This window comes from Mauremys reevesii, linkage group 4, assembly GCF_016161935.1.
Source record: "Mauremys reevesii isolate NIE-2019 linkage group 4, ASM1616193v1, whole genome shotgun sequence".
NCBI classification, from domain to species: Eukaryota; Metazoa; Chordata; order Testudines; family Geoemydidae; genus Mauremys; species Mauremys reevesii.
This window is the reverse complement of record NC_052626.1, coordinates 125,186,443-125,201,083: the sequence shown is the minus strand read 5'-3', so window position 1 is coordinate 125,201,083 and position 14,641 is coordinate 125,186,443. Positions and strand designations below refer to the sequence as shown.

The following is a 14,641-nucleotide window of genomic DNA, read 5'->3' as shown; positions in this document are numbered from 1 at the left end:
TGGGGAACAAAGGGCATACACTCCTAGCTTGCCAGAGATTGGAGGAAGACACACAGGGAGCCCCTGGCTCACATGCTGCTCAGCAAGGGAGATATAGTCACAGACATTGCCATGAACAGTGGCACTCACTGTGTAATGTACTGGCTCTGTGTACATAGGAGCAAGTGTGTGATGGTGTCCTCTAGTACAGAGGTGGGCAAACTATAGCCCCTGGCCCCATCCTGCCTGGCCCCCGGCCCCTCCTCTCCCCCGCAGCCTCAGCTCTCTCACCCTGCTGCTGGTGCAGAGCCCGGCCTGACCTGCTCTGTACGGTGGCAGCATGGTCCGGCTCCAGCCAGGCGGCACGGCTGTAGTTCCGCCAGCCACCGGTGCTCCAGGCAGTGCGGTAAGGGGGCAGGAAGCAAGGGGGGGTTGGAGAGAGGGCAGGGGAGTTTGGGGCGGTGGTATGGATAGGGGTTGGGGTGGGAATGGTTTGAATGGGGGCAGGGGTCCCGGGGGGGCATCAGGAATGAGAGGAGGGGTTGGATGGGGGCAGGGGGCAGGGAGAAGGGGTGGTTGGATGGGGCAGGGGTCCTGGGCAGGCCATCAGGAATGAGAAGAGGGGTTGGATGGGGGGGGGGGGGCAGGGAGAAGGGGTGGTTGGATGGGCAGGGGTTCCAGGGGGGTAGATAGGAGGTGGGGGCCGGGCCACAACCCCCTCCCCTAACCAACCCTCCATACAACTTACGAAACCCGATGCAGCCCTCAGGCCAAAAAGTTTGCCCGCCCTTGAGCGTGTAGCTGAACCCACAAGGTAGATAAAGGACCTATTACATCTGCCAGCTAAGGGAGATCTCCTTTAGCTTACACAGCAGAGGCCTGTGGCTTTGGAGATTGAAAGGCCAGGGATTTTCATAAGCCTCAAAACCTCCACCCGATTGGAATGACTGGGTCCCTCTCTGCTATTCTCCACTAATGCCCTAGGGGTTCTTTGCAGTTGCACAAATCCAGACTTCTTCTCCCTAAACCTGCTCGCAGCTGTGGCTCCCAGCACATACAAGCACTGCATTACTTGCTCTCTCAGCTGTGTGCAACGCTCCAGCAGCTCAGTGCTTTGGGACCAAGCTTCCAGACAGCTCAGCTCTGCTGTAGGCACCTAAATGGAGGGGCCAGACTGAGTTCTCTTGGGGATCAGAAGAGGGGCTGCAGGGTGCAGCACACTTAGAAACCTGATTGGGTGCATCCAACTTTCTCTCCCCTCTACCTGGCTGAGCTGTCCTTTCGGAGGGGAGGATGGTGATTTAATTAGTACCTTGATTATGCATTGGATATGACATCAGGGCTTTCTCCCGATGGCCCTCAGGAACTAGCCAACTTCTTATACGTCTCTAGTTACAAAAGGAAAATCTTCCGTCCCCTTTGAAACATGATGTTCTTTCTGCATGTATGATCACAAGCCAGTGTGTGGGGGGTGCTTCAGGAGAGAGCACGTTTAAGGGGAGGGGAGAATTATCCTTCTGTTTATATTTTCATATGCACATGGGCTCAAAGGAGTGGTGGGTGCTCAACACCTCTGAAATTCAGAGCCCTTTGTCAAAGAGCCACTTGGCCATCTGAAGAGCACCAATGGAAGCAGGAACTGGCCTGCATGCTGGGATAAAGGCTGAAACTCAGAAGAGGTTTAAAGTAGAACTAAGGGTCTACTAATCAGAACTCCCTAGAGATCTATATTTAAAAAACAAATAGAAACCAGGAAAGTCAAAAAGCTGAGATGACTATACAGTCACCATTAGCCAGTAAGTGGGAATCACAGCTAGTTTAGCAGGAAGGATTACAACAGGGCTTGCGGATTTCAGCTATTACTTATTTGCTGTTTAATGAGACTTTGCAAGCTAGAGGGGTCCCAGGGGTCTCCGTCTCCTTCTCAGATTCTGCAGTAGGTCAATGCCAACAGAATTGTTTGACATTTGCTGAGCTCCACTTGAGCCTACTCCTTTTTGTTGCTCCACTGGGCAGCTCTCCAGAAAATGGGAGCCTTCATGTAGCGGCCAGAACTCATGTAGACAGCGATCTTCTCCAGGGCCTACAGGGAAAGCAAAAGATCCATCAATGTAAAGAGACATCATCAGCTCTTCACATGCCCCCTACCCATCATCACAGCCAGAAATTCAGCACAGGCCGCAGCCAAACAGCTGCTTGGGAATCGTTCCCCATTGCAAACCAGAAAGGCATGCAGCCACGTCTTGTCAGACATGTCCTATGGCCCAGTTCTTGTGGAGGACCAAGGGCCTGATCCAAAGTTTGCTGAAATCGGTGGGAGCCTTGACACAGACTTCAAAAGGCTTTGGATCAGGCCCAAGGATGTGATTTTTCAAAGCTGCTGACCACTCACTGCTCCGATCGATTTCACTCAGCACTTCTGGAAGCCAGGCCCTTACATTGCCGAGCTGCTCTACATTTAGGAGCAGATAAAGCACTTTCTAAAAGCCGGAAGTCCTGTAACTTCTCAAAGCTCCATCTCTCAAAAACAAGTTTGTTCGGTTCCAAACTCAGTCTGCTCTTCAAAATCTCCTCTGCCCAAGAACCAAGCTTGAGAAATTCAGGACTGTAATGATGTGCACTTGTAATATATTATTCAGCTACTAGGTGACTATGTGCTGTTCACCAGTTCCCTGTCTGGAGCTCTTCACAAGGGAGTCAGTGCTGGAACTTGAGCTGTGTGGGAACTTGTTTGTATGTCTTTATTGTATGATTGTCTTCTATAGTGAACAGCTCCTGTTTAAGGTGAACTCCGATTCCATATATTGTGAAAAGGACCAAGAGGTAGGTTATTGTTTTGACAAGACAAAGGGTGCAGAAGGCTTAGAATGGAAACCATCTATCAACCTTAATTGGCAAAAGTAACTTGACCAAGGGTCACATGCTGCAGACACTGCAGAACTGGAACTAGCTTGGCCATCCCTGGAGATCCAGAGAGCAGCATGTCATAGGGGAGTCAGGGCCAAGTTCACCTCAAATCGGTCAAGAAAATCCTTCAGATTCTTCAGCTTATCCAGGCATTTGGGCACGAACATGCGGTGCTGATCCAGGACATCATACATGAGGAAGTCGACATAGGTGAGCTTGGAAATCAGAATGAAAATAAGCAGAGCGTCAGATCAGAACCATCCCGATCTGCACTTCCCATCTCTGGCCTCTCTTTAGCACAGAGCAGCTACGTCCTCAGTCCCCGTCTAGTCACATACCTTCTCCCCAGCAAACCACTTCCTGTCCCCCAGGAACTGGGAGAACAGCTTCAGCTTCCCGGGCAGCTGCTCCAAGTACTCCGGCTTCAGTTTCTCCTGCAAAAAGGGAAAACAGAAGCAAGGGAGCTGTGGGTCAAATCCTCGCAATCCCCATCACCCAGAGTTCTCAGGTGGCCCAAGGCAGTGACGGGTAATTCAGTCCCAACCTTTGGGGCATAAACTGATCATCTGAAGGGAACTCCCGTCCCAGACACGCTCCTCCCTGCCATGCCAGCATCAGGTAACTAGTCTGGTGCATGATAGAAATGATTCACCTTCCTTTGAAGGAAGAGGCTGTAGCTAAAGAGGAGCTGTAATAGACTTCACAGACTGGTCTGTTCTGACACATAATCCCTGACCAATTCCACCTCTCTTTGTCTGGGAGGCAGCATGGGTTGGGGGAACAGGCAGTTTTGAATCTAGGGAGGGCTCAAATTCTATCCTACCTCTGCTACTGGTTTACTATGGGACCTCAGGCAAGTCACATCACTTCTCTCTCCCACGCCTCTCTAAAATGGGGATAACTACTCTTCTTCCCAGGTAATTAATGGAGGCTTGTAAAGCTCTGGATTATATCTACACCTGTTAACTCCATGTGACCCTCCTGAGCTATCTGTTGCACTCCAGCTCTGACCCACACCCCCAGGGGAGCAGGGATGCACTCACAAAGTCAGGGTTGTAGACGATCCTTGCAAAGGCCAGGCGGAAATCCATCACCTGGTTCTCCAGCATGTCCACTCTCTGCATCTCCTCCTCGCTCTCGCCAGCTGGGAGCCAGAAAACACACAGGGGCAGAGAGGCTCAGCAACCCTGGTTTAAATCTCAACTAGACTCTAAGGGCTTGTCTTCACTGGGGTGAATTGACCAGCACAGCTATTCTGGAATGACCTAGGTCTTCTAGAATAATGGCCCATCACTTTTACTCTGGACTAGGGACCTATTCCAGAGGAGCGGGGCCAGTCAATTTCCCCGTGCAGACAAGCCTTCGACTCGCAGCAATACTCACCCATCTTGTGTTTGCGCGCTATGTAGCGGAGGATAGCATTGCTTTGCGTGAGCTTTGTCTGGCCGTCAATGAGATAGGGGAGCTGGGAGGGCAAAGAGAGGATGTCAGGGGATAAGTTCTCCCCACCCATTTATCCTACTCTCGGAGGGCATCAAGCTACTTGTGCCTCCTAGTCGGCGGGAGGTCAAAGAGCAGAGCTAAGTGTCTCATGAGCAGGCCCTGCACATTGCTGGAGTCCACCTGTACTCAGACACAGCCTCTCCCTGCCCATTTTTTTACCCTGCTTGGGGGAGCAGATGGACAGCAGGGCCCCAGATTCAGTGTTCAGTGCCTAGCAGTTAACCTTATGGCCATGCACAACCACCGATCACACTCAGGCTGGGCATAGCCACGTGCTCACTGCGGCAAAGACAGCAAGGCCTGAGACTCCTGCACCAGCCAAGGGGGCACTGGAGAACTGGGAGCCCTTCCCCAGCCAACAGCCTGGCTCCACCTCAGAGCCAGCAGTGAAAGCTGCTAGTCTCCAACCACTTCCCTCTCTAACCCTGTCCTCCCCAGTGACACATGGGTAACGGCAAAGGAGGCTGCTACGTACATTCGGGAAATCCAGCCCCAGCTTCTCTTTCTCGTTAGTCCATTGGCTTCTATCATAATCAGGACCTGGAGGTAAAGAACAGGATGGTAAGTCCTATGGCATGGACATCTGCCCCCCACTGCATTTCCCTCACCACCAATCCTCCAATCCCACCCCACTGCACCTCCTAATCAACATCACCTCCCCACTCACTGCATCGCCAACCACCACTGCTACCCCACAAACACCCATCGCACTGCATCTTTCCCCTGCCACCCTTCCCGCACCCACCCTCTGCATCTCCCTCCCCACTCCCCACACCCACTCACTGCATCTCCTACCCCAATCACTGCATCTCCAACCATCACTGCTACCCCACAAACATCCACCCCACTGCATCTCTCCCCTGCCACCCTCACCGCATCCACCCACTGCATCTCCAGCCCCACTCCCCCGCACTGTATCCCAAACCCTCCACTGCATATCTAACCAGCACTGTCACCCCACAAACACCCACCCCACTGCATTTCTCCCCCGCCACCCACACACTGTGTCCCTTTCCCTCCCATCCTCTTCATCCCCCACCCTACATCTTCCCTCCACCATCTACTTCCTTCCCCATTCCCCTCCCCTGCCCAACCCCCATCGCCTTTAAGCCAAGAGTCCACACTTTTAGTCAGAAAGGAAACAGTGACTGGTGGTAGAATTGGAGATTGAGTCCCCTACTCTCTCCCTCTCCCCACACCCCAGGAGCTGAGGGGAGGGCTGGAAAAAAAACTTGGGTCCCCATGCTGGCCACATACTGGCCCCTTTGCACCACTCTAGCAGCAGAAAAGGGCCAGAACCCAGAGCTTCCCACCAGCAAAACCCTTGGACAGCCCTATACCACAGTTTCCGGCCAATGGAAGCTGCGGAGTCGGTGCTTGGGGCGGGGGCAGTACGCGGAGACCACCCCCATCCCCTCCACCGGGGCCGTGGAGCTATGCCAGCTGCTTCTAGGAGTGGCAAGGACCAAAGCCAAGCAGGAAGCTGCCTTAACCCCACTGCGCTGTCAGTGGTGGTGGCAACGGCAGCAGCCAGGGCACCCCAGGCTCTTTTAAATCACCTGGGGGCAGCAGGCAGGGCCAGAGGAGAGACCCGGCCCCGAACACTGGTGGAGCACGGGCACCACAGACCCTGAATATTCCTGGAGCACAGGCACCATAGACCCATACAACTCGCCACCCCTGCCCTATACCACACTTCTGCTCAGCTCCTGGCATGGGGCATGCCTGTTCTGACATAGCAGAGCAGCCACTCAAGGCTGTGGTAGCTTACAGCACCCTCTGGGCTGCTCTAACACTGGGCCAGGCCACTTTGAAAGCCACCTGTGTTCCCCCTCTCGTTCCTGAGCTGTGCCATTCTGGACATGCAGCTTGGCATCCGGGCCTAGAAAAAAACAGGTAAAAGCGTCCTCATATCCAAACACAAAGGAGCAGTATTGCAGCAATAGATACTTAATGGCCACAATTTTCACCACTGGCCTCTGATTTTAGATGCCAAACCTGGCCACAGACGCCTGATTTTCAGAAGTACCAAGCACCCCTTGCTCCTGTCGAAATCCCTAGGAGCCGCAGCTGCTCAGCACCTCTGAGGAAAGCCATGCTGCTCATTTACATGGCTAACATCAAGCCCCCACATCTGATCCTTTTGGCCAACACTCCTGCCCACGCTGGCCTCTCGTTCCCTGACGGTTCCATTTACCGACCTTGCAGAAACACAATGAAACAGCTCAGTGCCAAGGCTAGACCCCATGATCACAAAATGGGGTTTATTACTGGAGTGCCTGAGGCCAGCTAAGAACGGGGTGCTGGGTGTCAGACAAACACAGAATCAAAGACCTTTCCTGCCAGGAAGCCCGTCTCTAATAAGATGGGCCAGTAGTTAAGAGCATGAGCTTGGGGATTTGGGAGACTGAAGTTCAAATCTCTGCTCTGCCATACACTCCCTGGGTTCCCTTGGGGAAATCACGAAGTCGCTCAGAGCCCGAGTTCCCTATCTGTAAAACCGGGATCCGAGACTAACCACACTTCCCTACCACACTGGGGGATTGTGAGGCTAAACACAGTAAAACCTGTGAGGTGCTCAGATACGACGATTCTGGGGGCCATATAGGCCCCTAGGATAGGTGGTATCAACGGGGATTTTCTATGGATCCTACAGAAACCTCGGCTGTGTTTGGACCCCATAGAAACCTTGCTCTAGCCCACCTTAAATCTGCACTTTCCTCCTAGGACTTGGCAGCTAGTGTCAATAGCCCAGTTCACTGCTATGCTCGGTGTCTGGATTTACCTGCTTCCCTGCTGGCTCAGGTCCCCTTTAAAATCAGGCAGGGCGCACACAAGCCCCAATTATATGAAATCCTCACCACTTCTGTTTGACACAGGGCGATAAGCAAAGTGTCATTGGCCATATGCAATCTGATTTCGGTTATCAGTGCTCAAAGGTCTGTTTGCCTGCAGGTGCCATGCTGGCTATGAAATAAACGTGCAGCAAATCCATCCCCACTAGTGCAGCCTGAACTGTGATATAAGCCCAGGGTCCTCCAACCCCGGGGACATAGGGTTGCTCTGCAGTGCAATCTAGGGGTGTAATTGCAGCACATGTAGACACACCTGAGCTAGCTTTGATCTGGATGGTGCAGGTACCGGTAGCAGTGAAGCTGTGTCAGCATGGGCCAGCTGCCCAAGTACATACCCAGGGTCCCAGGTGAGCTTGTATAGCCAGCACTGCTATTGGCATGCAAACTAGCTAGAGGCTTGCTGCAGTTACACCTCAACTGCAGTGTAGACAGACCCTGAGAGGATTTACTGGGAGGGCAGAGAGAGTATAAACCCAGCAGAATCAGAGGAGAGGCGCAGGGCACGAGTTCCTGAGAATATTCATAGGTACCCGTGGGCCACTTATCAGGGGCGGCTCCAGGCCCCAGCACACCAAGCACGTGCTTAGGGTGGCATGCCGCGGGGGGCGCTCTGCCGGTCGCCAGGAGGGCGGCAGGCGGCTCCGGTGGACCTCCAGCAGACGTGCCTGCGGAGGGTCCTCTGGTCCCGCGGCTTCAGTGGAGCATCCGCAGGCACGTCCGCAGGAGGTCCACCGGAGCCGCGGGACCGGCGACCGGCAGAGCGCCCCCCGCGGCGTTCCGCCGTGCTTGGGGCAGCGAAATGGCTAGAGCCGCCCCTGACCCTGATACAAACCTAAGGTCTTACCCTCAGCTTCTGTAAATCCAGGCAGATCCATTTACACCAGCTGAGAATCTCCCTCTACCAGCCATGAAAGGCAGGAATTGTAATTCTTACTGTCTTTAAGCAAGACAAATGATGCTATTGCTTGTGACAAGCACCTCCTGGTACAGGTTCCAGCCAGGGTCCTGAGTCCCAGCCAGACGATCGGCTCTGTGATTGTGCCCAGTGTAAGGACAATCTGCCGGAACTGGACTTCCCTGTCCAGTGTACAGCTAGTTCTTTTCCATAAAGAGAGCATAGTCTAGTGGTTAGAGCACGGGCTTGGCATAAGGACACCTGGGTTTCACTCCCAGCTCTGTCACTCACTCACCAGGGCTTGGTCTTCACTGCAATAAAGGGTGTGTTTACACTGTGATAGCTATCTTGATGTAAAATTCTGGTGGGGCCAAGGCACTGCGGTTCTTACCTTGATGTAGCTCAGTGGTTCTCAACCTGCGGCCCGCAGGCCGCTTGCAGCCAATCAGCACAGAGCTGTGTCCCATGTGCCATCCTCAGGGCCATACAGGTAGTACTGGGATGTGGCCCACAATGGTAAACAGGTTGAGAACCACCGATGTAGCTGATTGATAGGGGAGACCTCAACTAGCTGCATCAAGGTAAAAACTCCAGTCTCTCGTCTCCACCATGAGTTTACACAGAGAGAAATAACTATGTAAAAAACACCTTTTTGCAGTGAGGACAAAGCCGGGGTGACCTTAACACAAAGTCACTCACCCTTTCTGAGTCTCAGTCAAAAGGGGAATTTTACTTTCATGGTGCCATGGGAAGTTGTGAGGTGGAATTTTATCGTGATTCTAAAGGGATAGAAATGTGCAATGTCATTGTAATAAAGGATCCATGCCCAAAAGCAATCTGACCTCATCACCCCCCTCCCTCGCCACTTCCTGCCCGTGCACTAATCTGGCTGCACTTTCTGCTTGGGGAGAATGCATTGCTTTGACACAGCTGGGGTTTCTTATCGCTCACTGTGACAAACAGCAGCCCCGTGACCTTCAGAATTATATAACCAAATCTTGGGATGCATGACTCAGCAAAAAAAACAACCCCACAAGGTGGGAAATTAGTCCAAGCCAAGAGAGTCACAGAGTCTCTCTACAATCATGGAAGAGTTAACCCAAGCCCCTGGGAGAGTGGAGATAGGAAGTGGCTGTTACAAGTGGCCGGCCAGGGTTGAGCAATGCCCGCAGCTCCCATGGACTCCAACTGGCGTCGGGCCCCTCAAAGTCCGTCCCTTACAGCAGCAGAAAGGCCGGCTCCGGACAGAGGGCGTTGTCTTAATATAGGACAGATCCCTGCTCTCGCTGAAAGCAATGGGAGTTCTGCTATCAACTGCCACAGGAGCGGGACCGGGCCCTGTAAGCAACAGCAAATAGAAGCTGATACAGGCCCGGTAGAACCAGACTTTGGAGGAGGAGTGACCTAAGGCAGGAGGGGGCAGGGGGTCTTGTTATGTAAAGCCTTCGCTCAAATGCAATTGTAAGATCTGTAACTTGTATCATTCAGGGCAGGTCCCTACTCACCGCGCGGGTCGACGCGGTGAGTTCGACTTCACGGAGTTCAAACTATCGCGTCTGATCTAGACGCGATAGTTCGAACTCCGGAAGCGCCGCGGTCGACTCCGGTACTCCACCACTGCAAACGGCGGTGGTGGAGTCGACGGGGGAGCCGCGGAGTTTGACCCCGCCGCGTCTGGACGGGTGAGTAGTTCGAATTAGGGTACTTCGAATTCAGCTACGCTATTCCCGTAGCTGAATTTGCGTACCCTAATTCGAACCCCCTTTTTAGTGTGGACCAGGCCTAAGTTCTGCAACCTTTTTGCAGACTTTGTAACTTCAGTTATTGTTAGCATAGCCTTTTGAGTTTTGTAACCTTTGCAAACTCTGTAACCTTTTCAAGTTACCACTTGTACGAACTTCCAAGCTGTGTAATATCCCATCACGCAATCAGAGAGAATGTGAACAAGGGAGTGTGTGGGGAAGATGAGGGAGTGTGAACAAGGGAGTATATGTGGGACTGGGCAGAGAGGAACTGCATGTGTCCGATGAAGTGGGCTGTAGCCCACGAAAGCTTATGCTCAAATAAATTGGTTAGTCTCTAAAGTGCCACAAGTACTCCTGTTCTTTTTGCAAGGAGAGAAGAGCCAGGAGTGTCTGATATAATCTGCCCTGAGAAGGCAATCATGAACTGCTGTAAAGAAAAGAGGAACCTGGTATGCATGAAAGGAACTGGTCTGGGAATGCTTCTCAGTGATGGACACAGAAGGAAAACTCAGAGTACGTGACAGGAGCCGCCCAGACCCAGCAAAAGGAAGCAGCCACGCACACAAGTAGCTGTTGCTCCTTGACCTGCTCAGCAGCCTGGATTCGTGACCGCAGGCGGACACACCAGATCTACCACGCTTCGGCTTCTCGGCCTCCATGCTGTCTCCGGTAACTCGCCGCCTGTGTGTGGGGGGGTGCATGAGGGTATGAATGCAGTGAATGTGTGCGTGTATGAATAAGCTCCATCTCTTTCCTATCTGACCCAACAGAGGCATCGTAATAAAACTAATACAAGTGTGACCCTGGGTTGGTTTTTAGGGGAACAGAGGTAACAGGGCTGACCCTCCTCCCCGTTAATGCAGAGGGGCTGTACAGCCGGCCCTCCAGAACTGACCTCGCTAGCTGACTAATCCTCACATCCCATCCCCAGCCAGAGAGTAAAAGGCAGTTTCTAACACAGCTGCTGAAACCTGAGCACCTCCAGGGAGCTCATTGTCTAAGGTTACAGCCTACGCAGAACTGGTTTCTACCCCTCGTCCTGCAGAGTTGTCCTGGAAAATTTCAGGGGTGGCAGCAAAAGCTGCTGTTCTCCTGCCTGGTGTGATCTGTAAACTGCAACTTGATTGATTTTTGCAGTGAAAAAAAATCTGGCCCGAGTCAATGATTTCCTTGCAATTTCCAACTGCGATCTGGCCTTGATCCAGCATCAGCCTCTCTATTGCCTTCAACAAGCATAGACCCTAAGTGAAGGGCCTGCTCTACGGTGACTTGGGAGCCAATATGTCAGGTCAACAAGGGGACCATTCAGTGCTGTTAAATGACCTGGAGACTTATTGCTATTTAACACTGTTGAGCATGGATCTTAAAACCCTCCTTAGCCCTAACGATAACAGCGCACCCCTCTCTCACAATGTGATCTCTAGTGCATTGGTACAGACCCAGCCACTTCTGTATCCCTCCCCAACACAGTGCTGATCTTCACACAGGTTCCCTGCCAAGATTGCAAAAGACAATGCACCTTGCAAGTGCCCGTCTCACGCTCCAGAAGCCAAGGCAGCCCGGGGCGTGATCTCCAGCCATGACACCTTACCTTCCCCGCTGGGGCTGTATTGCTTGTCCTCATAGGGAGTGCCCGTGTATTCCAGCAGCAGTCGGATGGCATGAGCAAGCTGCAAAGAGGAGCATGAGAGCATTTACATGCCAGGATCCCTCCAGTTCCACTGGGAGAGCCCAGAGCTTGCCCCTCTCCAGAAAGCAATATAAATTGACCTTCCTCCCAATTCTGCTCACAGCTGCTGGAGCCCAAGACTATACACAGATCACGCGTGACAGCTTCTACCTTAGCCAAACACTGCACAGGGGATTGAACCAGGGAACCTCCATCACTCAGAGTGGAAGGCGAGAAGGGACCATCATTATCATCTAGTCTGACCTCCTGCACATCGCAGGCCACAGAACCTCCCCCACCCTCTCCTGTAATAGACCCCTAGCCTCTCGCTGAGTAACTGAACTATGATTTAAAGACTTCAAGTTACCAAGAATCCACCACTGACACTAGTTTAAACTTGCAAGTGACCTGTGACCCATGCTGCAGAGGAAGGTAAAAAAAACCACAGGGTCTCTGCTAATCTGACCGGGGGGAAATTCCTTCCCAACCCCAAATATGATAATCTGTTGAACCCTGAGTATGTGGGCAAGACCCACCAGCCAGACACCTGGGAAGGAATCCTCTGGAATATCTCAGAGCCCTCCTCATTGAACATCCGGTCTCCAGCCATTGGGGATTTTTGCTACTAGCAGTCACAGATGGGCCACATGTCATTGTAGCCACTCCCATCACATCATTCCCTCCATAAACTCATCAAGCTCAGTCTTGAAACCAGTTAGTTTTTTGCCCCCGCTGCTCCCCTTGGAAGGCTGTTCCAGAACTTCACTCCTCTGATGGTCAGAAATCTTCATCTAGTTTCAGGGCTAAACTTGTTTTTGGCCAGTTTATAGCCATTTGTTCTTGTGTCCACACTGGCACTTAATTTAAATAACTCCTCCCCCTCCCTATATGTATTAACAGAGAACGATCATATCTCCCCTCAACCTTCGTTTGGTTTGGCTAAACAAGCCAAGCTCTTCAAGTCGCTTCTTGCGCAGTAAGTTTTCCATTTCTCTGATTATCCTAGTAGCCCTTCTTTGCACCAGTTCAAGTTTGAATTCATCTTTCTTAACCATGAGACCAGAATTGCACACGGTATTCTAGATGAGGTCTCATCAGTGCCTTGTATAATGGTACTAACACTTCCCTGGCTCTAATAGAAATGCAGTCCTAGGATGCATCAGGCGAGGCATTAGCCTTTTTCACAGCCACATCACATTGGGGGCTCATAGACATCCTGTGATCATGCAATACTCAGGTCTTTTGGCTCCTCTGTCGCTTCCAACAGATACAGCCCCAGCTTATAGCAAATATTCTTGTTAGTGCCTACATTCATGACCTTGCACTTTGTACTATTAAATTTCATCCCATTTCTATTCCTCCAGTTTTCAAGGTCCTCCAAATCATCTTGTACGATATTCCAGTCCTCCTCCATATTGGCAATACCTCCCAGCTTTGCGTCACTCACACATTTTATTAGCACACTCCCTCTTTTTGTGCCAAGGTCATGAATGAAAATGTTAAATGAGATTGGACTGAAGACCGATCCCTGAGTGGAACGCTCCTAGTAACCTCCCTCCAGCCTGGCAGTTCATCTTTCAGCATGACCTGTTCCAGTCTCCCCTTTAACCAGTTCTTTATCCACCTTTCAGTTCTCATATTAATCCCCATCTTCTCCAATTTAACAAATAATTTCCCATGTGGGACTGTAATAGTACAAGCTGCTGCAGCTTGAGCTAAAGCTCTAACAGACTCAAATCTACCATGGAGCGCACATTGTGTGTGTGAGGGGAGACCGACAACACACCTGCCCCATAGCATTACACATGCTCCTGAGAGTTTTAGTAGCCTGAGTTAGGAACCCTGCATTGCACTGTGGACCCCAAGAGGGTCTTTCTTGCTGAGACCACGTGGCAACTAATGGAAAATTGCAATGGGGCTCCTGACCTTCAAGCCACCAGCCACTGGGGGGGGCTACACCCACCAATGGCATGCCTCCCCTCTCCCCAGACACCTGCTGTTGGGAAACAAAACTTTTAAAGATGATTACAAATAAAGTGCCCAGTCAAGGCCTGGCAGTGGGATGGGTCCATCGGAGTTTCACTGCAGAAAGGGACAGGGGCCAGGAGTGTGTAGGGCTTTCTGCAAGGACGCACATGGGCATTGGCTGCCAGACAGGGATGACCTTCCCCCAGCCCCACCCTTGGGGAGGGGATAAGGGTGGGGGACAGACACGTTCAGGTGATGGAGCTCTGCGCTCCCAGGGCTCACAGCTGAATTGTCAACTGACCTGTTTGCAAGAGCTCATCCCCATACCCCGCCCCGGGCAAATCTTGGCTACCATGACATGTGATCCCAAGCAAACCTGATAGGACCAAACCATACATTCCTCTACAGAGACCTCCCCTATAGCTAGGGGGCTGCCTGCCCCTTTCCTGTATCCCCCACCCCTCCCCCATAGCTGGGGGGCTGCCTGTCCTACTCCTTTACCCTTCCCTCATAGCTGGGGCCGCCTGCCCTGCTGCCGCCCCAGCCCCACTGCTGGGGGGCCAACTGCCCCACTCCTGCACCCTCACTCCACCCCATAGGTGGGGGGCTGCCTGCTCCTCTCCTGTGTCCCCCATAGCTGGGGGGCTGCCTGCCCCTCTCCTGTGTCCCATAGCTAGGGGGCCGACTGCACCTCTCCTTTACCCCTCCCCCACAACTGGGGAGCTGCCTGCCCCACTCCTGCACCCTCACCCCGCCCCATAGCTGGGGGGCTGCCTGCCCCACTCCTGTATCCCCATAGCTGGGGAGCTGCCTGCCCCACTCCTGCACCCTCACCCTGCCCCATATTCGGGGGGGCCGACTGCCCCACTCCTGCACCCCCACCCCGTCTCCATAGCTGGAGGGCCGCTGCCCCACTGCGCGCTGGCCCGGCGCTGCCCGCACTCACCCCGCGGATGTCCCAGTACCCCAGAGTGATCTCCATGCTGCCCCTGCGCTCCGGTCCCGCCGCGGCTCGATGGGCTCGGGTAGTGCTGCGGGGGCGGAGATCTGAGCTCCCGCCCCGGAATCCGGAATACTTGCCCGTCCGGCCAAACTCGCTTCCCCAGGCCCTGGCGGGTCG

The 14,641-nt window shown here is 52.8% G+C and overlaps 1 protein-coding gene across 1 annotated transcript; it reads right to left on the bottom strand.

Moving 5' to 3' along the window:
* Positions 1–1,822: 1,822 nt before the first annotated feature.
* On the bottom strand, positions 1,823–14,641 carry LOC120404742 (glutathione S-transferase 2-like). The gene is made up of 8 exons (XM_039537699.1): positions 14,468–14,641; positions 11,476–11,554; positions 4,865–4,929; positions 4,270–4,351; positions 3,930–4,030; positions 3,225–3,320; positions 2,991–3,101; positions 1,823–2,062 (listed from the first exon to the last, which is right to left on the bottom strand). Exons 1-8 carry the CDS (start codon positions 14,501–14,503, stop codon positions 1,967–1,969), a joined length of 666 nt encoding a protein of 221 aa, XP_039393633.1. The 5' UTR covers positions 14,504–14,641; the 3' UTR covers positions 1,823–1,966.